A 22380-nucleotide genomic window follows, 5' to 3' on the forward strand; every position below is an offset into this window, starting at 1 on the left:
TGGCAGAACCATGTGGAGAACTGTTGTTTCCTTTTTCCGTCATCTGGATCGGGGGCCAGAACCAATGGGCACCTGCTCTGTGCTTTGATGTGGGTATCCCCTGCCTATGCCATAACACTTTACTGGGCCTGCGGAGAAAATACAGGCTGTCAGGAACATTTTATCTGACCATGTTGGGCTTTGGAGCAGATGAGGCCCTTGCTCTCTGCACAGCTTTATCCACTTTGCTCCATCTGGGTGGAATGGTGTCCAGTTGATGTTCTGGTGGCTGAACATGTCAGTTAGCAGGGTGAGCCATGGGTGCAAGTTGTCCGTGTAGGTTCTCTTCAGGTGTCTTTCACTCTGCAGGAGTTCTGCTATTCACCTTTGCGGCATAGCATTGTTCATAAAACATTTATGGAACACACACATTTTGAGGCACACTAAATATATCACAATTATATTTCGTATGAATGGGGTTCTACTCTTTTTTGATTAAGTTATGTACCCAAATGAATACATACTTTGACATTAAAATAAATACGTGCATCTGATATTACAGGTATCGTGACCTGTCTGCATTCCTTTAACTCAGCTAAAGTTTACAGAGGATGGTATGCATAACCGGCCTTGGAAAGTCAGTGGCACAGAAAATGCCATTAATAAAGCATGCTTCATCGCTCAACATTTTCCACAGCTCGCTAAAAATAAACTAGATTGAAAAGTTTTTTGGTAATTGGAGTGAGGTTGCATTTTTGATGCCTGGAGGCTTTTTCCCTGCTGCTAACATCATATCCGCCAATCACTTGTTGGCAGTGTTTTTCCACCATCACTCTAGAGGGGTATAATTTTGTGTTGTGAAGCTGCTGGTGTTGACTTCCTTGCGAAAGGCATTACAGGTGTTATAAAAATTCACATCAAGACATCACTTGTTCAAAGTAGGAGGAGAGGTATGTTTGTGTCATGGTACCATTTTCAGAGTTGAATATCAATGTTTTGATAGGAGTTTTGAGACTAGTGAAACATTTTTCTGACTCTAAAGTCCTCTTTCTTTGCTGGAAACTGAAACAAGGCAATGATGTTTCATTTTGCAGTGGATCTAAAGTGGATTTTACTTTGGTAACAAGGGCTGTTTAGCTGATTTATAACATTTTCTGATTTTGTGTAAGGTTTGATGTGAGTTGTGTTTTACACTGACTGAAGTAACTGCATCTCCAGTTTATGCATATTCTGACCTTCATGTTACAATTTTGTATGTGTCTGATGTTCAGAACAGTTGTACCCATGTCTTGCCTTGTCTGGTTCTCCACTCTGTGGCCCTCCTCAACCCTCAGCCTGCTGCTTCTCGGTGCATTGGGCGGACAGCTGGGGCTGGAGCTGATTCAGGCAACAGTGTGCTCCCACTGGAGTGCACCAAGTGAGAAGAGTCTATCCCAGGATGGAGATGTGATTATCGGTGGACTTTTTAACCTGTATTACATACCTTCAGCTGCAGATCAAGGCTTCACTGAGCAACCACATTATGAGGCTTGCACTGGGTAAAAGTCTATGTGTGTGTGTTATTTTTGCAAGTCTTGTGGGTTATATTGTTGATCATATGATGAATGGAAATGGTGCATTTCATTTCTACAATTTTTCTTATGCGGTTAGTTTTAGTTAAATGCAGCTCATATATTTTACAAAATATTGGTAGATACATTTATTTGAATTATTCTAAAATTCCTGTAGAGTTTTATCTTTTAACAAGTAATGAATGTCACAGATTTTAGGTACATTTTGATTATGTGGTCTTACATATATATGTTGTTTATACACCATTTTTGACATGGTTTTATATTCTTGTAATCTTACTGACTGATGTACTAAGTTTGTATACATTCCCTTTTCCTCTTTCTCCTGTGGTCCCAGTTTAGAACTAGAGCCATTAAAATACTCCTACGCTTTGGTGTTTGCTGTGGAGGAAATAAATCGCAACAAAACCCTGCTACCAGGAGTGAAGCTGGGTTACCGTATCCTTGATACCTGTACCTTATACCCCTGGGCTCTGCAGGGTGCAATGTCACTTGTTGGGGGAGACGCGCAGAGCTGCAACTTGACAGCGTCTCCTTCTGCATTTGATGAACAACCTGGAGCGAGATCAGGTACCTGATATGATTTATGATATGAAGTTAACATTTGATACCTTCTGAAAACAACGTCTACTTTAAGTGTGCATAAAACAGTCCCTTATGTAACTATATGTCCAAACCATCAGGAGGTGGTTGGCATGTTCCTTTGCTCATTGCGGCTGCCTCGTCTACCACAGGCATCATGATGTCCAGCACCCTGGGGCCTCTGTCTGTACCGATTGTGAGTTTCATCACCTCAGAAATAAATGCTCAAATGGTGTTATTTCAGTATTTTAGGTGTCAAATGAATATGTCTGTGTCTTTCTTTCAGATCAGCTACTTGGCAAGCTGCCCCTGTCTTAGTGACAGGATAAAATACCCAAACTTCTTCAGAACAATACCCAGTGATATTTACCAATCTTGGGCCATGGCAGAGCTGGCCATACGCTTCCGCTGGACTTGGATTGGAGCAGTGATATCAAACAATGATTATGGTCATCTAGCAATACAGGTGTATGTTTTTGTTATAGCGCCATGCATTATCAGGAAAAAAACACTCATGTATCTCCCTTAACAAATTCTAATTTCCTTATTTCAGGTATTTCAAAAAGAGATTCAGGGGAAAGGCGTGTGTCTGGAATTCATCGAGACCCTCAAGGCGGAAACCATTGCGACTGATGCAAAACGAGCAGCCCTCACAATTCAAGCTTCAACTGCGAGGGTGATTCTGATCTTTTGCTGGTATACGGAGGTGAAGAAACTACTTCTGGAATTGGCCAGGATAAATGTGAGCAGCTGGAAAGATAATGTCGGAAATTGAAAGTGTTTATTCTCAAAGAAAGATGTGTATTTTCTAAAAATCAAATGTCATACATAGGTGACTGACAGACAGTTCCTGGCTAGTGAAGCCTGGAGCACCAGTGATGATCTTCTGCAAGATCTAACCATTTCAAAAGTTGCCAGTGGGGTTCTTGGTGTAGCCATTCGAAGTTCAGCCATCCCTGGATTTGAACATTTTCTAAGAAGTTTGCACCCAACTCATCGTCCTAATGATGTTTTCTTAAGAGAGTTCTGGCAGAAGAAGTTTGGATGCAATCCTCTTTCCACAGATTCTTTTTCACCCCTCAAGTTAAGGCCTGACCATCCATCAAATGTGTCCACTCCTATTACTTACAGCAAGCCTCTTCGGAAAAGTTTACTACCTCCCTGCAGTGGAAAAGAGTCCCTGGCAAATGTGCAGAACCACTTTACTGACACCTCTCGGTTAAGGGTGGCGTATAATGTCTACCTTGCTGTTTATGCTGCTGCCCATGCCCTCCACAGCCTCCTCTCCTGCACAGGGAGAGGCAACTCTTCCAGAAACGATACCCACAACTGCACCTCTCCTAGACATATCAAGCCCATGGAGGTAAACATGATTAGTCAAACATTATCACATCCACAGGAGCTGTAGTTATATCTATAGAGACTTTTGTGATGCATTCAATGTATATGGATAAAATAGTGTTGTCTGTTTCTCCAACATTTGATGCTTTCAGCTGTTGCAGCATTTAAGCAAAGTAAACGTCACCACACCACATGGGGAAAGCTTTTACTTCCAAGGTGCTGACATCCCAGCAAAGTACGACCTGGTCAACTGGCAGAGAACTCCTGAGGGGACACTGAAACTTGTCTTGGTTGGCGGTGTGGATGGGTTTAACCTCCGTCTTAATGAGTCAGCTATTCAGTGGAGCACAGGATCCAGTCAGGTTGTCAGATCAACCAGTTAACTATTGCATATTAAAACATTTGCTTTTTGAAATTAGTGTATTTATGAAGGTTAGATTTGCCATTTAGTGAACAAATTGTCTTCTTGTTCAGGTCACTGTTTCAGTGTGCAGTGAGAGCTGCCCTCCAGGTACCAGAAAGGCCAACAGGAAAGGAGAGCCTCTCTGCTGCTTTGACTGTATCCCATGTACTGAAGGGGAGATTAGTAATAAAACTGGTGAGGAACTCTTTCTAAAATAACACAAATGGAACTCTGGTTACAATCCTCCTTGGCTCTTTCATTTATATAAGCTATTTTCTTTTTCAGGCTCTCTTCATTGTGAGCAATGTCCACCAGATTTCTGGTCCAATGTTGAGCAAACGGCCTGCATCCCTCGACAGCTGGATTTCCTTTCCTTTAATGAAACTTTGGGCATTACTCTGACTACAGCGGCTGTATCTGGTGCTGCAGTGACAACAGTTGTATTTGTGGTATTTCTTTATTACCGTCAAACACCTATGGTAAGAATCCCTTTATGCAGTAAGATAAAGGTTATAGAAAACCTGTTGTTCTCTCTCAAATGCTTGAATAATCCTGTCTTTTTTTAAACTTTTCTTGATGGAGGAGTGAGATGTTGCTTATCTGTCCACATCTCTGTCTGTTAACCTGATTCATCTCCAGGTACGAGCCAATAATTCAGAGCTGAGCTTCCTGCTTCTTGTGTCTCTGAAGCTCTGCTTCCTGTGCTCACTGGTGTTCATTGGACGTCCATCAGTCTGGTCCTGTCGCTTCCAGCAGGCAGCTTTTGGGATCAGCTTTGTGCTCTGTGTCTCCTGCCTCCTGGTCAAAACCCTTGTGGTTCTTGCAGTTTTCCGCTCAGCTCGGCCTGGTGCTGAAACCTTGATGAAGTGGTTTGGTCCCGGTAAACAGAGAGGAAGTGTCCTCCTCTTTACCTGTATACAGGTGCGGACCCTTTCTTATTATTGTAATCAATGGAGCATTATTTCATTCATGAGCATGAGTAGATAAATCTCATATTAGAGGAATAACTCTAAATCTGTTCACTGTTTTTTCTGCAGGTCATTATCTGTGCTACATGGTTATCCCTAAGCCCACCAGTGCCTCGCCGTGATCTGGGGTTCCGAGGGTCAAAGATCACCCTTGAATGTGCCATGGCCTCTGTGGTGGGCTTCTCTCTGGTTCTTGGCTACATTGGCCTGCTGGCCTGCACCTGCCTCCTCTTGGCCTTTTTTGCTCGTAAACTCCCTGACAACTTCAATGAGGCCAAACTGATCACCTTCAGCATGCTGATATTCTGTGCTGTCTGGGTGGCTTTTGTTCCCGCTTATGTCAGCTCACCCGGGAAGTATGTTGTTGCTGTTGAAATCTTTGCAATCCTGGCCTCCAGCTATGGCTTACTGCTCTGCATTTTTGCCCCCAAATGTTTCATTATTCTTTTGAGGCCTGAGATAAACACGAAGAAATACCTGATGGCTAGATAGTTGGCATAGTTCTGACAAGAATGTTTGACTGATTATTACACATGCCAAGTGTGCCCATATTTGTCCTCATCATAACGAATATGTTTGGACACAGAAGTATAGTTTTGGCACATACCCCTACACTTACAAATCTCCCTTGATGTTCTTGCTTCAAATAGACATGCACAAAAGAATCAGACGTCAATCTCCTGTATATTCCTAGCTTTTACACTGCTTGAGTAGTAAAAGGTAACCATCCAGTTTTTAGAGGTACTCTTAAAAAGACCACAACTTTTTGATATATGTTGTATCAATTTGTGTCTCTTTGCAATTTATTGTGTTATTTTTATTTTTATTGCACAACCATTCACACCTTATAAAATGTTACTCGACTTGAACTGACTTGATTGTTTATTTTCATGTGCTGATCTTAACCCCCCTGTTATGTTCGTTTCTTAGCGACAGCAATAATGTTGGTGGGTCAACTTGACCTTAGGCATGTTTAATTATCCAGAAGTGTCACTAAATCAATATTTAGTGCAATGGTGTTCTTTAATCCTCACAGATTATGGTTCAATGAGGATAACTCACTTGTTTTTTTATTAAAATTCATGTTAAAGCTTTTTTTAATGTACATTTGAAAGACCTAAATATAAATACAATAGTTTTACATGACACAGATTTTTGTTTATTTCCTTTTTATTTTTATTATTATTATTTTTAATGAAGTGATGTTGATAAATTAATAATAATAATAAATTAACAGGAGACACCTCTTCTGTCACATGCTGCCCAGATTTTGATGCTTTATTTAGCTGGCTTGGAATGCATATATTGCCTAAAATGGGAGGAACCTCTGAATGCTTCTAGCCTTTCATCCACTGTGACATTAGGGCCTGGGTTATAGAGTAGTGGAAGTTGCTCTACCCACTTGTCCCTCACAATTCTAATGGCTGACAGCTTGTCTCTATTCGATCTCAGCTCCTGCAGTCAAATGCCGAAGTGTCCTTGGGCAAGACACTGAACCCCAAACTGCTCCCTCAGTTGTTCAGCGGTGTATGAATGTCTAGAATAAGATTAGCTAATACTGATGGTCCCTTACTATAGCAGCCTCTACCATCATTGGGTGAGCGAGTAATGTAAAAGAGCTTTGAGTGGTCAGAAGACTGGAAAAGAGATATATGAATACAAGTCAATTTACCATTTACTATTTATCATGACCTGCTCAAAAGCTGACTTGATGTTACACGAGTCACTGCTATCCTAGTGGCTCTGTCTTTATAATGTTTTCTGTAGACAGTTTTGCCTGATGTATATTTGGGGATGAAGATCGCTGTATTTCCCCATTTTGGATGTGAATGTCTGCTTGGAGGAATATGAATATCTGTTTCCTCATTTGGTTCATAATCAGAATCATCAGACTCAGAATTGACCACAAGATGGTCTTCATCTTCAGACACACCCTCCTCTCTTTCACTGTCATGATCAAAGAGGAGTGCCAGGGTTATCACCTGTTTACTTCTGCTGCTCATTCTGTAAAGCTCTGACAGAGAGTGTATCATGTGTAGATGCAGAGTATAATGTTGGTAGGACTCCCTTGCAGAGAATCTGTATATGTTTTCCCCTCCCCTGCTGTAGTGATGGGAAGTTCGGCTCTTTTCAGAGAGCCGGCTGTTTTGACTCGGATCCCGAAGAAGAGCCGGCTCTTTCCACTCCGGAATGGCTCTTAATTTAGGATCTTTTGAAGCCGTATATTTTACTTTAACTTTGAAAAAAATAATGGTTTGTGTGTTGAAAACCCTTTACGTACACTGTATTTATGAGATGCCTTATAATGGCCCAATTTTGTGCATTTATTCTGTTACAAAACCATTCTTACTTTTGTTTAGTATTTTAATCAAACTTTTTTATTGTACAAATTAACAAAAAATGCAAACATATCCACAGAACAGAACCAGAACCAAACTCAACCAAACAGAACCAGAACCAATTCAAGCAAACAGATCTAGAACCAAACTCAAGCTAACAGAACCTGAACCAAACAAAACAAACAGAACCAGAACCAAACTCAAGAACCAGAACCAACTCAAGCAAAGAGAACCAGAACCATACTCAAGCAAACAGAACCAAAACAAAATTCAAGCAAACAGAACCAGAACCAAACTCAAGCAAACAGAACCAAAACAAAATTCAAGCAAACAGAACCACAACCAAACTCAAGCAAACAGAACCAGAACCAAACTCAAGCAAACATTATTAATGTCTTCAGTTCAGGTTGGCATTGAGAAAAATCAGATGCCTCAGCTTGGATGGGCTGATTTGATTTCTCCTCTCAGTGAGTATTTGCCCTGTCTTTGAGAAGACTCTCTTGGAAGGAACAGATGGAGCCAGGATACACAGCCTCCCCTCCATCACCTATATCCTATATCCTCACATGTGATGGTCGCATGGCCGCCATGCTGACCAATCAAAACAAAGGTCTGCTGTGAACAGAGCTGGGGCTGAGCACTGGGAGAGCTAGCAGTGAAAGGAAAAAACTGGGAGCCGGCTCACTATTGATGCGAGTCGGCTCTTCTGATTCACTATAAAGCATCGGATCTCAGAGCCGCAGCTTTTGATCATGACACATCACTACCCTGCTGAGAGTCCCCTCAATGTGGGTGGAGTTTGCCCACGGGAGATGAGAAGGTTCCCGTCAAAAGTCATGCCAACACCTGCATTCTTGCACTTCACAGATGAGGTCAAGAGATAGGGAGATGGTGTGCGTGTGTGCGTGTGTGTGTGTGTGTGTGTGTGTACGTGATTGGGGTGAAATATGTCACACAGCTGCAAAGAAACAATTAGTATTTGACACTTCTGACTCATTTTAGCCTCCACTTTGACTGCTGGGTCAAATTGACCCACGAACAGTATCTATGCAATATAAACATGCAGGGGGGGGGGGGGGGGGGGGGGGTGCAAATATGTGAAAGGAACCATTTTTATTTTGTGTGTTGATTACGCTAATTAAGGCAAGAAGAAGAAGTTTCATACCGAAAAAACACTTTTAACATTTTTTTTTTTTTTTACTTTGAAAGGGTCAATCTGACCCTGAACATAACAGGAGGGTTAAGACAACCAGCAAAAGCAGTTAGCTAGGTAATGTCATGCTTGGACTGTTCAATAGCCTGAGAAAAGTCAGTAGAGAACACAAAGATGTGTTCTGATGTTATCCTTGTGCTTTTGCTTGGTTTGTTGAGTGCAGTGCATGTACACATGGAAGTATATGTCAAGTGTTTATAATCAGTGTTTTGGGTAGTTGATATTGTGATATTTTAACCCCTAATTGTGATCAAATGTGGTGTACTACTGGACCTTAGAATATTTTTTAAACCTGTTTTATGAACATATTGACAAAGAAAAACAACAGCGTGCTGCGGACAAGCAGATGAGCCTCAGTTAAGGTCCTGGTTTCAATGCTGCAGGTACCCTATGAAAAGATGATGGCCATCAGTACATAACATTACAGGAGCTGCGTTACATTTAACAGGGTTTCCTTAAATTGTTGATGAATTAATTAATGATGAACGATTGCATATTAACATTTAATGACATTTAACCCTAGAACACTATCGCTGGGTGATTTTCACCCGCGCTAACACATTTACATGATTTTCATTATGTTGCGTTTGTCTGAGTGTCATGGGTCCCTGGGTAGCTTCAGCATCGTCTTTGAAGGCGTGGGTGTTTTCCTACTCCAAAACCCGCTTTTTCCGGGTGATTGTCACCTTTTTTTGTTTCTTTCTCCTGCAGCTGTTTGTGTGTCAAAGAGACCGTGCCTTCAATAGAGTAGTCTCACATGTCCCAGGAATGGGTGGACCGAACACCAAGTTTCCAGTTTCATCATTTTTTCTTTTGGAATTTTTTGGTCCTGAATTCCAAATTTTCAGTAATTTTGGAGCATTTTTATTAGGTCCCCCCATGATACTTTTTTTTTCATTTTGTTAGACATGGCAAAGTTTAAAATAAAAGAACAGTGTTCAAGGATTAATATCAGCACAAATATTCATACATTTTTAGTGAACATTGAAAGTAAACATCAAGTCAGTTCAAGTCGAGTAACATTTTATAAGGTGTGAATGGTTGTGCAACAGTAAAAACAGAAATAACACAATAAATTACAAAGAGGCACAAATTGATACAACATATATCAAAAAGTTTTAGTCTTTTTAAGAGTACCTCCAAAAACTGAATGGTTACCTATTACTACTCAAGCAGTGTAAAAGCTAGGAATATACAGGAGATTGACGTCTGATTCTTTTGTGCATGTCTATTTGAAGCAAGAACATCAAGGGAGATTTGTAAGTGTAGGGGTATGTGCCAAAACTATAATTCTGTGTCCAAACATATTCGTTATGATGAGGACAAATATGGGGCACACTTGGCATGTGTAATAATCAGTCAAACATTCTTGTCAGAACTATGCCAACTATCTAGCCATCAGGTATTTCTTCGTGTTTATCTCAGGCCTCAAAAGAATAATGAAACATTTGGGGGCAAAAATGCAGAGCAGTAAGCCATAGCTGGAGGCCAGGATTGCAAAGATTTCAACAGCAACAACATACTTCCCGGGTGAGCTGACATAAGCGGGAACAAAAGCCACCCAGACAGCACAGAATATCAGCATGCTGAAGGTGATCAGTTTGGCCTCATTGAAGTTGTCAGGGAGTTTACGAGCAAAAAAGGCCAAGAGGAGGCAGGTGCAGGCCAGCAGGCCAATGTAGCCAAGAACCAGAGAGAAGCCCACCACAGAGGCCATGGCACATTCAAGGGTGATCTTTGACCCTCGGAACCCCAGATCACGGCGAGGCACTGGTGGGCTCAGGGATAACCATGTGGCACAGATAATGACCTGCAGAAAAAACAGTGAACAGATTTAGAGTTATTCCTCTAATATGAGATTTATCTACAAATGCAAATGAATGAAATAATGCTCCATTGATTACATTGATAAGAAAGGGTCCGCACCTGTATACAGGTAAAGAAGAGGACACTTCCTCTCTGTTTACCGGGACCAAACCACTTCATCAAGGTTTCAGCACCAGGCCGAGCTGAGCGGAAAACTGCAAGAACCACAAGGGTTTTGACCAGTAGACAGGAAACACTCAGTACAAAGCTGATCCCAAAAGCTGCCTGCTGGAAGCGACAGGACCAGACTGATGGACGTCCAATGAAGACCAGTGAGCACAGGAAGCAGAGCTTCAGAGACACAAGAAGCAGGAAGCTCAGCTCTGAATTATTGGCTCGCACCTGGAGATGAATCAGGTTAACAGACAGAGATGTGGACAGATAAGCAACATCTCACTCCTCCATCAAGAAAAGTTTAAAAAAAGACAGGAGTATTCAAGTATTTGAGAGAGAACAACAGGTTTTCTATAACCTTTATCTTACTGTATAAAGGGATTCTCACCATAGGTGTTTGACGGTAATAAAGAAATACCACAAATACAACTGTTGTCACTGCAGCACCAGATACAGCCGCTGTAGTCAGAGTAATGCCCAAAGTTTCATTAAAGGAAAGGAAATCCAGCTGTCGAGGGATGCAGGCCGTTTGCTCAACATTGGACCAGAAATCTGGTGGACATCGCTCACAATGAAGAGAGCCTGAAAAAGAAAATAGCTTATTTGAATTAAAGAGACAAGGAGGATTGTAACCAGAGTTCCATTTGTGTTATTTTAGAAAGAGTTCCTCACCAGTTTTATTACTAATCTCCCCTTCAGCACATGGGATACAGTCAAAGCAGCAGAGAGGCTCCCCTTTCCTGTTGGCCTTTCTGGTACCTGGAGGGCAGCTCTCACTGCACACTGAAACAGGGACCTGAACAAGAAGACAATTTGTTCACTAAATGGCAAATCTAACCTTCACAAATACACTAATTTCAAAAAGCAAATGTTTTAATATGCAAAAGTTAACTGGTTGATCTGACAACCTGACTGGATCCTGTGCTCCACTGAATAGCTGACTCATTAAGACGGAGGTTAAACCCATCCACACCGCCAACCAAGACAAGTTTCAGTGGCCCCTCAGGAGTTCTCTGCCAGTTGACCAGGTCGTACTTTGCTGGGATGTCAGCACCTTGGAAGTAAAAGCTTTCCCCATGTGGTGTGGTGACGTTCACTTTGCTTAAATGCTGCAACAGCTGAAAGAATCAAATGTTGGAGAAACAGACAATACTATTTTATCCATATACATTGAATGCATCACAAAAGTCTCTATAGATATAACTACAGCTCCTGTGGATATGATAATGTATGACTAATCATTTTTACCTCCATGGGCTTGATAAGTCTAGGAGAGGTGCAGTTGTGGGTATCGTTTCTGGAAGAGTTGCCTCTCCCTGTGCAGGAGAGGAGGCTGTGGAGGGCATGGGCAGCAGCATAAACAGCAAGGTAGACATTATACGCCACCCTTAACCGAGAGGTGTCAGTAAAGTGGTTCTGCACATTTGCCAGGGACTCTTTTCCACTGCAGGGAGGTAGTAAACTTTTCAGAAGAGACTTGCTGTAAGTAGTAGGAGTGGACACATTTGATGGATGGTCAAGCCTTAACTTGAGGGGTGAAAAAGAATCAGTGGAAAGAGGGTTGCATCCAAACTTCTTCTGCCAGAACTCTCTTAAGAAAACATCATTAGGATGATGAGTTGGGTGCAAACTTCTTAGGAAATGTTCAAATCCAGGGATGGCTGTACTTCGAATGGCTACACCAAGAACCCCACTGGCAACTTTTGAAATGGTTAGATCTTGCAGAAGATCATCACTGGTGCTCCAGGCTTCACTAGCCAGGAACTGTCTGTCAGTCACCTATGTATGACATTTGATTTTTAGAAAATACACATCTTTCTTTGAGAATAAACACTTTCAATTTCCGACATTATCTTTCCAGCTGCTCACATTTATCCTGGCCAATTCCAGAAGTAGTTTCTTCACCTCCGTATACCAGCAAAAGATCAGAATCACCCTCGCAGTTGAAGCTTCAATCGTGAGTGCTGCTCGTTTTGCATCGGTCGCAATAGTTTCCACCTTGAGGGTCTCGATGAATTCCAGACACACGCCTTTCCCCTGAATCTCTTTTTGAAATACCTGAAATAAGGAAATTAGAATTTGTTAAGGGAGATACATGAGTGTTTTTTTTCCTGATAATGCATGGCGCTATAACAAAAACATACACCTGTATGGCTAGATGACCATAATCATTGTTTTCTATCACTGCTCCAATCCAAGTCCAGCGGAAGCGTATGGCCAGCTCTGCCATGGCCCAAGATTGGTAAATATCACTGGGTATTGTTCTGAAGAAGTTTGGGTATTTTATCCTGTCACTAAGACAGGGGCAGCTTGCCAAGTAGCTGATCTGAAAGAAAGACACAGACATATTCATTTGACACCTGAAATACTGAAATAACACCATTTGAGCATTTATTTCTGAGGTGATGAAACTCACAATCGGCACAGACAGAGGCCCCAGGGTGCTGGACATCATGATGCCTGTTGTAGACGAGGCAGCTGCAATGAGCAAAGGAACATGCAAACCACCTCCTGATGGTTTGGACATATAGTTACATAAGGGACTGTTTTATGCACACTTAAAGTAGACGTTGTTTTCAGAAGGTATCAAATGTTAACTTCATATCATAAATCATATCAGGTACCTGATCTCGCTCCAGGTTGTTCATAAAATGCAAAAGGAGACGCTGTCAAGTTGCAGCTCTGTGTGTCTCCCCCAACAAGTGACATTGCACCCTGCAGAGCCCAGGGGTATAAGGTACAGGTATCAAGGATACGGTAACCCAGCTTCACTCCTGGTAGCAGGGTTTTGTTGCGATTTATTTCCTCCACAGCAAACACCAAAGCATAGGAGTATTTTAATGGCTCTAGTTCTAAACTGGGACCACAGGAAGAAGAGGAAAAGGGAATGTATACAAACTTAGTACACTAGTCAGTAAGATTAGAAGAATATAAAACCATGTCAAAAATGGTGTATAAACAACATATATATGTAAGACCACATAATCAAAATGTACCTAAAATCTGTGACATTCATTACTTGTTAAAAGATAAAACTCTACAGGAATTTTAGAATAATTCAAATAAATGTATCTACCAACATTTTGTAAAATATATGAGCTGCATTTAACTAAAACTAACCACATAAGAAAAATTGAAGAAATGAAATGTACCATTTCCATTCATCATATGATCAACAATATAACCCACAAGACTTGCAAAAATAACACACACACATAGACTTTTACCCAGTGCAAGGCTCATAATGTGGTTGCTCAGTGAAGCCTTGATCTGCAGCTGAAGGTATGTAATACAGGTTAAAAAGTCCACCGATAATCACATCTCCATCCTGGGATAGACTCTTCTCACTTGGTGCACTCCATTGGGAGCACACTGTTGCCTGAATCAGCTCCAGCCCCAGCTGTCCGCCCAACAAACCGAGAAGCAGCAGGCTGAGGGTTGAGGAGGGCCACAGAGTGGAGAACCAGACAAGGCAAGACATGGGTACAACTGTTCTGAACATCAGACACATACAAAATTGTAACATGAAGGTCAGAATATGCATAAACTGGAGATGCAGTTACTTCAGTCAGTGTAAAACACAACTCACATCAAACCTAACAAAAAATCAAGAAATGTCATAAATCAGCTAAACAGCCTTTGTTACCAAAGTAAAATCCACTTTAGATCCACTGCAAAATGAAACATCATTGCCTTGTTTCAGTTTCCAGCAAAGAAAGAGGACTTCAGAGGCAGAAAAAGGTTTCACTAGTCTCAAAACTCCTATCAAAAGATTGATATTCAACTCTGAAAATGGTACCATGACACAAACATACCTCTCCTCCTACTTTGAACAAGTGATGTCTTGATGTGAATTTTTATAACACCTGTAAAGCCTTTTGCAAGGAAGTCAACACCAGCAGCTTCACAACACAAAATTATACCCCTCTAGAGTGATGGTGGAAAAACACTGCCAACAAGTGATTGGCGGATATGATGTTAGCAGCAGGGGAAAGGCCTCCAGGCATCAAAAATGCAACCTCTCTCCACTTACCAAAAAACTTTTCAATCTAGTTTATTTTTAGCGATGAAGCATGCTTCATTAATGGCATTTTCTGTGCCACTTACTTTCCAAGGCCGGTTATGCATACCATCCTCTATAAACTTTAGCTGAGTTAAAGGAATGCAGACAGGTCACGATACCTATAATATCAGAGAATGCAAGTGTTTATTTTAATGTCAAAGTATACTCATTCGGGTACATAACTTAATCAAAAAAGAGTAGAACCCCATTCATACGAAATATAATTGTGATATATTTAGTGTGCCTCAAAATGTGTGTTTTCCATAAATGTTTTATGAACAATGCTATGCCGCAAAGGAGAATAGCAGAACTCCTGCAGAGTGAAAGACACCTGAAGAGAACCTACACGGACAACTTGCACCCATAGCTCACCCTGCTAACTGACATGTTCAGCCACCAGAATATCAACTGGACACCATTCCACCCAGATGGAGCAAAGTGGATAAAGCTGTGCAGAGAGCAAGGGCCTTAACTTGGTTCTGGTTCTGTTAGCTTGAGTTTGGTTCTGGTTCTGTTTGCTAAAGTTGGTTCTGGTTCTGTTTGCTTAAGTTGGTTCTGGTTCTGTTTGCTTGAGTTTGGTTCTGGTTCTGTTTGCGAAAGTTGGTTCTGGTTCTGTTTGCTTGAGTTTGTTTCTGGTTCTGTTTGCCTGAGTTTGGATCTGGTTCTGTTTGCTTGAGTTTGTTTCTGGTTCTGTTTGCTTGAGTTTGGTTCTGGTTCTGGTTCTGTTTGCCTGAGTTTGGATCTGGTTCTGTTTGCTTGAGTTTGTTTCTGGTTCTGTTTGCTTGAGTTTGGTTCTGGTTCTGATTCTGTTTGCTTGAGTTGGTTCTGGTCCTGTTTGCTTGAGTTGGTTCTGGTTCTGTTTGCCTGAGTTGGTTCTGGTTTTGTTTGCTTGAGTTTGGTTCTGGTTCTAATTCTGTTTGCTTGAGTTGGTTCTGGTTCTGTTTGCTTGAGTTTGGTTCTGGTTCTGTTTGCCTGAGTTGGTTCTGGTTCTGTTTGCTTGAATTTGGTTCTGATTCTGTTCTGTGGATATTTTTGTATTTTTTTGTTATTTTCTACAATAAAAAAGTTTGATTAAAATACTAAACAAAAGTAAGAATGGTTTTGTAACAGAATAAATGCACAACACTGGGCAATTATAAGGCTTCTCTTTAAAACAGTGTACGTTAAGGGTTTTCAACACACAAACCATTATTTTTTGCAAAGTTAAGGTAAAATATACGGCTTCAAAATATCCTAAATTAAGAGCCATTCCGGAGTCAAAAGAGCCGGCTCTTCTTCAGGATCCGAGTCAAAAGAGCCGGCTCTCTGAAAAGAGCCGAACTTCCCATCACTACAGCAGGGGAGGGGAAAACATATACAGATTCTCTGCAAGGGAGTCCTACCAACATTATACTCTGCATCTACACATGATACACTCTCTGTCAGAGCTTTACAGAATGAGCAGCAGAAGTAAACAGGTGATGACCCTGGCACTCCTCTTTGATCATGACAGTGAAAGAGATGAGGGTGTGTCTGAAGATGAAGACCATCTTGTGGTCAATTCTGAGTCTGATGATTCTGATTATGAACCAAATGAGGAAACAGATATTCATATTCCTCCAAGCAGACATTCACATCCAAAATGGGGAAATACAGCGATCTTCATCCCAAATATACGTCAGGCAAAACTGTCTACAGAAAACATTATAAAGACAGAGCCACTAGGATAGCAGTGACTCCTGTAACATCAAGTCAGCTTTTGAGCAGGTCATGATAAATAGTAAATGGTAAATGGACTTGTACTCATATATCTCTTTTCCAGTCTTCTGACCACTCAAAGCTCTTTTACATTACTCGCTCACCCAATGATGGTAGAGGCTGCTATAGTAAGGGACCATCAGTATTAGCTAATCTTATTCTAGACATTCATACACCGCTGAACAACTGAGGGAGCAGTTGGGGGTTCAGTGTCTTGCCCAAGGACACTTCGGCATTTGACTGCAGGAGCTGAGATCAAATAGAGACAAGCTGTCAGCCATTAGAACAGTGAGGGACAAGTGGGTAGAGCAACTTCCACTACTCTATAACCCAGGCCCTAATGTCACAGTGGATGAAAGGCTAGAGGCATTCAGAGGTTCCTCCCATTTTAGGCAATATATGCATTCCAAACCAGCTAAATAAAGCATCAAAATCTGGGCAGCATGTGACAGAAGAGGTGTCTCCTGTTAATTTATCAAGATAACTTCATAAAAAAAAAAAAAAAAAAAAAAAAAATGAAATAAACAAAAATCTGTGTCATGTAAAACTATTGTATTTATATTTAGGTCTTTCAAATGTACATTAAAAAAAGCTTTAACATGAATTTTAATAAAAAAACAAGTGAGTTATCCTCATTGAACCATGATCTGTGAGGATTAAAGAACACCATTGCACTAAATATTGATTTAAATGGTTAGTAATGGAGTTAATAATGAGATAAAAAATTGTTTATTGGGATTTTTTTTTAGTTCTGTCACTTCTGGATAATTAAACATGCCCCGGGAAGAGTCTACCCACGGATATTATTACTGTCTCTAAGAAACGAACATAACAAACACAGCCCTCCAGTTTGCAAGATAACACTTTGTTAATGAGCTGCTAATGTGTAAGCAATAATCTTAACATCTAATGTAACAGCATGGTGTAATAGATTACCTTACATTTATAAACTTTTGATAACAAGAGAAGGGGTGCTGGATGCAGCTAGAGCCTCCTGAACTAGGAAGATAGTTTAACATGTAGTAAATAATCTCTTTTGACAATATTCCAACAGATTCCTCCTAGTGCTTTTGGGTACACTATTTGTTCTTATTCTGGGGGTTATAGTCCAAGTGTTCTGACATGACTACATTTGAGGTGCTGCTAAATAAACACTATTTAACAACACTATTTAAACCAAATATTTCATGACTGAAACTTGTTTATTATCAACCAAAAGTGATCTATGTTAAAAAGTGTCCAGTGAAAAGGGTAAGGCTAGACATTTTCTGTACATCCTTGAGCACATTAACTACTTCAGCAATGAGTTGTTTTCCAACTCATACCATTGCACATGCTAATCACCTGCTAGCATTGTTTTTCCTATCACTCTTGAGACAAATCACTTGGGGTTGTGTGTTAATGATGTCATACTTTATTCAAAATACTTAATGTGGATTATAAATGCTGGCATTAAGACTTACTTGCTCAGAATGGGAGGGGGTATGTTAAAGACAAGATACCCCGTCCAGTCTTGGCATACTTTTTTTGAGATACGAGCCTGTCAAACATGTTTCTGTTTCTAATGTCCTTTCTTTTTGCAGGCAACTGACATGATGTTACATTTGGAAATGGAATTTAATTGGATCACTTTGGTAACAGGAACTATTATTCATTCTAAACATTGCCATTTTTCTCAATATAATACATTCTAGTGTCACTTTTGATAAAGCAGATTTGATGTGAGTTGTATTTTGGATAAGATTTCACTGCTAGTTGATGCATATTCTGACATTCATGCAACACATTTCTATGTGTTTGATGTCCAGAACAGCTGTATCCATGTCTTGGCTCATCTGGTCCCCCACTCAGCGCTCAGCCTGCTGCTTCTCGATGTTGTGGGCAGAAGGCTGGGGCTAGAGGTGGTGCAGGCAACAGAGTGCTCCCACTGGGGTGCACCGAGTGAAAAGAGCTTGTCCAAGGATGGAGATGTGATTATTGGTGGCCTTTTTAGTTTGTATCGTATACCTTCAGCTGTAGAGCAGGGCTTCACGGAGCAACCACATTATGAGCCTTGCACTGGGTAAATCTCTCTGTGTGTTTTTTTACAAGTCTTGTGGGTTATAATGTTGATCATTTTATGAACGGACATAGTACATTTTAATTTTTGTTTTTTCTTATGCTCTTGTTTTTTTGTATAATACAGCTCATTAATTCTACAAAATGTTGATTTATAAATGTATTTTATGATAATAATGGTTGTAGAGTTTTATCTTTGGCCCCCAAGTAATAGAAATGTCACAAATTTCAAGTACATCTTGCTACAATTATTTCAATAGACTCTGCTCTTACACCTTTATATTTGTTTGCATTTTTGAATCTTGTTTTATATGTTTGTGTCCTATGTTCTAATCATTCACTGACTGATGTACTAAGTTTGTATACATTCTCTTTTCCTCTTCCTCCTGTGGTCCCAGTTTAGATCTAGAGCCATTAAAATACTCCTACGCTTTGGTGTTTGCTGTGGAGGAAATAAATCGCAACAAAACCCTGCTACCAGGAGTGAAGCTGGGTTACCGTATCCTTGATACCTGTTCCTTATACCCCTGGGCTCTGCAGGGTGCAATGTCACTTGTTGGAGGAGACACACAGAGCTGCAACTTGACAGCATCTTCTTTTGCATTTTTTGAACAACCTAGAGCGAGATCAGGTACTTGATATGATTTAGTATTAAGTTAACATTTGATATGTGATAAAAACATCTACTTTAAGTGTTTCCTTAAAAGAGTTCCTGATGTAATCATATGTCCAAACCATCAGGAGGCGGTTGGCATGTTCCTTTGCTCATTGCGGCTGCCTCGTCTACAACAGGCATCATGATGTCCAGCACCCTGGGGCCTCTGTCTGTACCAATTGTGAGTTTAATTTCCTCAGAAATAAAACTCAATATGTTGTTATTCTACCAGAAGTCGTGTCAAATCAATATTTATTTCATCTTCTTTCAGATCAGCTACTTGGCAAGCTGCCCATGTCTTAGTGACAGGATAAAATACCCAAACTTCTTCAGAACAATACCCAGTGATATTTACCAAGCTTGGGCCATGGCAGAGCTGGCCATACGCTTCCACTGGACATGGGTTGGAGCAGTGATAGAAAACAATGATTATGGTAAACTTGCAATACAGGTGTGTGTTTTCAATACAAAGTAAATGTCCTTAAAATCAGTTATCTTTCTACATTGTATGAAATACTTCAACAGACAGATGTCCGGGATGATCTTTCTCCTATATTTTAGGTGTTTCAGGAAGAGGTTCGGGGGAAAGGAGTGTGTTTGGACTTCATAGAGACTGTCCGCAGAGATACTGTTGTGAGTGATGTCAGACGTGTAGCACTCACAATTCAAGCTTCAACTGCAAGGGTGATTCTGATCTTTTGCTGGTATACTGAAGTGAAGAAAGTACTTCAGGAGCTGGCCAGGATAAATGTGAGCATGACAAATAATAAAACTGATGGTAAAATGAAAATGTCCACTGTATTTTGCTGTAACTTAATTTCATGCCCTGTACTGTAGGTGACTGACAGACAGTTCCTGGCTAGTGAAGCCTGGAGCACCAGTGATGATCTTCTGCAAGATCTAATCATTTCAAAAGTTGCGAGTGGTGTCCTTGGTGTGGCCATTCGAAGTTCAGCCATCCCTGGATTTGAAAATTATCTTAGAAGTTTGGACCCAACTCATCATCCTAATGATGTTTTCTTAAGAGAGTTCTGGCAGAAGGAGTTTGGATGCAATCCTCTTTCCACTGATTCTTTTTCACCCCCCAAGTCAAAATCAGACCATCCATCAAATGTTTCCAATCCCACTCCTTACAGCAAGTCTCTTCTGAAAAGTTTACTACCTCCCTGCAGTGGAAAAGAGTCCCTAGACAATGTGCAGAACCAACTTACTGACACCTCTCAGTTAAGAGTGGCGTATAATGTCTACCTTGCTGTTTATGCTGCTGCCCATGCCCTTCACAGCCTTCTCTCTTGTGATAGAGGCAACTCTTCCAGAAACGATACCCACAACTGCACCTCTCCTAGACATATCAAGCCCATAGAGGTAAAAATTATTAGTCATACATTATCACATCCACAGGAGCTGTAGTTATATCTAGAGACTTTTGTGATGCATTCAATGTATATGGATAAAATAGTGTTGTCTGTTTCTCCAACATTTGATTCTTTCAGCTGTTGCAGCATTTAAGCAAAGTGAACGTCACCACACCACATGGGGAAAGCTTTTACTTCCAAGGTGCTGACATCCCAGCAAAGTACGACCTGGTCAACTGGCAGAGAACTCCTGAGGGGCCACTGAAACTTGTCTTGGTTGGCGGTGTGGATGGGTTTAACCTCCGTCTTAATGAGTCAGCTATTCAGTGGAGCACAGGATCCAGTCAGGTTGTCAGATCAACCAGTTAACTATTGCATATTAAAACATTTGCTTTTTGAAATTAGTGTATTTATGAAGGTTAGATTTGCCATTTAGTGAACAAATTGTCTTCTTGTTCAGGTCCCTGTTTCAGTGTGCAGTGAGAGCTGCCCTCCAGGTACCAGAAAGGCCAACAGGAAAGGGGAGCCTCTCTGCTGCTTCGACTGTATCCCATGTGCTGAAGGGGAGATTAGTAATACAACTGGTGAGGAACTCTTTCTAAAATAACACAAATGGAACTCTGGTTACAATCCTCCTTGGCTCTTTTATTTATATAAGCTATTTTCTTTTTCAGGCTCTCTCCATTGTGAGCGATGTCCACCAGATTTCTGGTCCAATGTTGAGCAAACGGCCTGCATCCCTCGACAGCTGGATTTCCTTTCCTTTAATGAAACTTTGGGCATTACTCTGACTACAGCGGCTGTATCTGGTGCTGCAGTGACAACAGTTGTATTTGTGGTATTTCTTTATTACCGTCAAACACCTATGGTGAGAATCCCTTTATGCAGTAAGATAAAGGTTATAGAAAACCTGTTGTTCTCTCTCAAATACTTGAATACTCCTGTCGTTTTTTAAACTTTTCTTGATGGAGGAGTGAGATGTTGCTTATTTGTCCACATCTCTGTCTGTTAACATGATTCATCTCCAGGTGCGAGCCAATAATTCAGAGCTGAGCTTCCTACTTCTTGTGTATCTGAAGCTCTGCTTCCTGTGCTCACTGGTCTTCATTGGACGTCCATCAGTCTGGTCCTGTCGCTTCCAGCAGGCAGCTTTTGGGATCAGCTTTGTACTCTGTGTCTCCTGCCTCCTGGTCAAAACCCTTGTGGTTCTTGCAGTTTTCCGCTCAGCTCGGCCTGGTGCTGAAACCTTGATGAAGTGGTTTGGTCCCGGTAAACAGAGAGGAAGTGTCCTCCTCTTTACCTGTATACAGGTGCGGACCCTTTCTTATTAATGTAATCAATGGAACATTATTTCATTCATGAGCATGAGTAGATACATTTTATATTAGAGGAATAACTCTAAATTATGTTCACTGTTTTTCCGCAGGTCATTATCTGTGCCACATGGTTATCCCTAAGCCCACCAGAGCCTCGCCGTGATCTGGGTTTCCAAGGGTCAAAGGTCACCCTTGAATGTGCCATGGCCTCTGTGGTTGGCTTCTCTCTGGTTCTTGGCTACATTGGCCTGCTGGCCTGCACCTGCCTCCTCTTGGCCTTTTTTGCTCGTAAGCTCCCTGACAACTTCAATGAGGCCAAACTGATCACCTTCAGCATGCTGATATTCTGTGCTGTCTGGGTGGCTTTTGTTCCCGCTTATGTCAGCTCACCCGGGAAGTATGTTGTTGCTGTTGAAATCTTTGCAATCCTGGCCTCCAGCTATGGCTTACTGCTCTGCATTTTTTCCCCCAAATGTTTCATTATTCTTTTGAGGCCTGAGATAAACACGAAGAAATACCTGATGTCTAGATAGTTGGCATAGTCCTGACAACAGGGTTTAACCTCTTATTCTCATGTGCCCCATATTTGTCGTCATAGTTAATTAAATACAGGTTTGGATACCGAACTATAGTTTTACACACACAAGAAAATTGACAAAACCATCATACAGTAATCCGTCTAATAGTTGTATAGCCATAGCTATTCACTGCTTGACTAAAGTAGTAATTGGTAACCCAACTTCTTGTTAAATTATGGTTTCAATCTTTGTAGTACTTTAACAAACACCACAACTTTTTGTTATATGTTTTATATTTAAGT

At 40.9% G+C, this 22380-nt stretch overlaps 3 protein-coding genes across 3 annotated transcripts; 2 read left to right on the forward strand and 1 right to left on the reverse strand.

The window, feature by feature from the left end:
* Positions 1–1263: 1263 nt before the first annotated feature.
* LOC117825670 (extracellular calcium-sensing receptor-like) lies at positions 1264–5629 on the forward strand. The gene is made up of 12 exons (XM_034701588.1): positions 1264–1517; positions 1888–2054; positions 2210–2328; positions 2419–2598; positions 2686–2874; positions 2965–3175; positions 3299–3495; positions 3626–3835; positions 3948–4071; positions 4162–4355; positions 4516–4797; positions 4914–5629. Exons 1-12 carry the CDS (start codon positions 1264–1266, stop codon positions 5334–5336), a joined length of 2550 nt encoding a protein of 849 aa, XP_034557479.1. The 3' UTR covers positions 5337–5629.
* Positions 5630–9489: 3860 nt separating this feature from the next.
* Positions 9490–13857, reverse strand: LOC117825671 (extracellular calcium-sensing receptor-like). Its single transcript, XM_034701589.1, has 12 exons — positions 13604–13857; positions 13067–13233; positions 12793–12911; positions 12523–12702; positions 12246–12434; positions 11945–12155; positions 11625–11821; positions 11285–11494; positions 11049–11172; positions 10765–10958; positions 10323–10604; positions 9490–10206 (listed from the first exon to the last, which is right to left on the reverse strand). Exons 1-12 carry the CDS (start codon positions 13855–13857, stop codon positions 9784–9786), a joined length of 2550 nt encoding a protein of 849 aa, XP_034557480.1. The 3' UTR covers positions 9490–9783.
* Positions 13858–13900: 43 nt separating this feature from the next.
* On the forward strand, positions 13901–22347 carry LOC117825673 (extracellular calcium-sensing receptor-like). The gene is made up of 13 exons (XM_034701591.1): positions 13901–13906; positions 17985–18238; positions 18633–18799; positions 18952–19070; positions 19161–19340; positions 19451–19639; positions 19727–19937; positions 20061–20254; positions 20383–20592; positions 20705–20828; positions 20919–21112; positions 21273–21554; positions 21671–22347. Exons 1-13 carry the CDS (start codon positions 13901–13903, stop codon positions 22091–22093), a joined length of 2553 nt encoding a protein of 850 aa, XP_034557482.1. The 3' UTR covers positions 22094–22347.
* The last annotated feature ends 33 nt before the right edge of the window (positions 22348–22380 follow it).

This window comes from Notolabrus celidotus, chromosome 14, assembly GCF_009762535.1.
Source record: "Notolabrus celidotus isolate fNotCel1 chromosome 14, fNotCel1.pri, whole genome shotgun sequence".
Classification (NCBI taxonomy): Eukaryota; Metazoa; Chordata; class Actinopteri; order Labriformes; family Labridae; genus Notolabrus; species Notolabrus celidotus.

Bases quoted from the DNA above. Each gene is read 5' to 3' on its own strand.
- LOC117825671 (XM_034701589.1), bottom strand. From the start codon at position 13,857: ATGTCTTGCCTTGTCTGGTTCTCCACTCTGTGGCCCTCCTCAACCCTC. The intron at 11,173-11,284 runs GTTGTCAGATCA...CTTCTTGTTCAG, and splicing joins GGAGCACAGGATCCAGTCAG to GTCCCTGTTTCAGTGTGCAG. The intron at 10,959-11,048 runs GTGAGGAACTCT...TTTCTTTTTCAG, and splicing joins GGAGATTAGTAATAAAACTG to GCTCTCTTCATTGTGAGCGA.
- LOC117825670 (XM_034701588.1), top strand. From the start codon at position 1,264: ATGTCTTGCCTTGTCTGGTTCTCCACTCTGTGGCCCTCCTCAACCCTC. The intron at 3,176-3,298 runs GATGCAATCCTC...TACCTCCCTGCA, and splicing joins GTTCTGGCAGAAGAAGTTTG to GTGGAAAAGAGTCCCTGGCA. The intron at 4,072-4,161 runs GTGAGGAACTCT...TTTCTTTTTCAG, and splicing joins GGAGATTAGTAATAAAACTG to GCTCTCTTCATTGTGAGCAA.
- LOC117825673 (XM_034701591.1), top strand. The intron at 19,341-19,450 runs GTGTGTGTTTTC...CCTATATTTTAG, and splicing joins ATGGTAAACTTGCAATACAG to GTGTTTCAGGAAGAGGTTCG. The intron at 19,938-20,060 runs GATGCAATCCTC...TACCTCCCTGCA, and splicing joins GTTCTGGCAGAAGGAGTTTG to GTGGAAAAGAGTCCCTAGAC.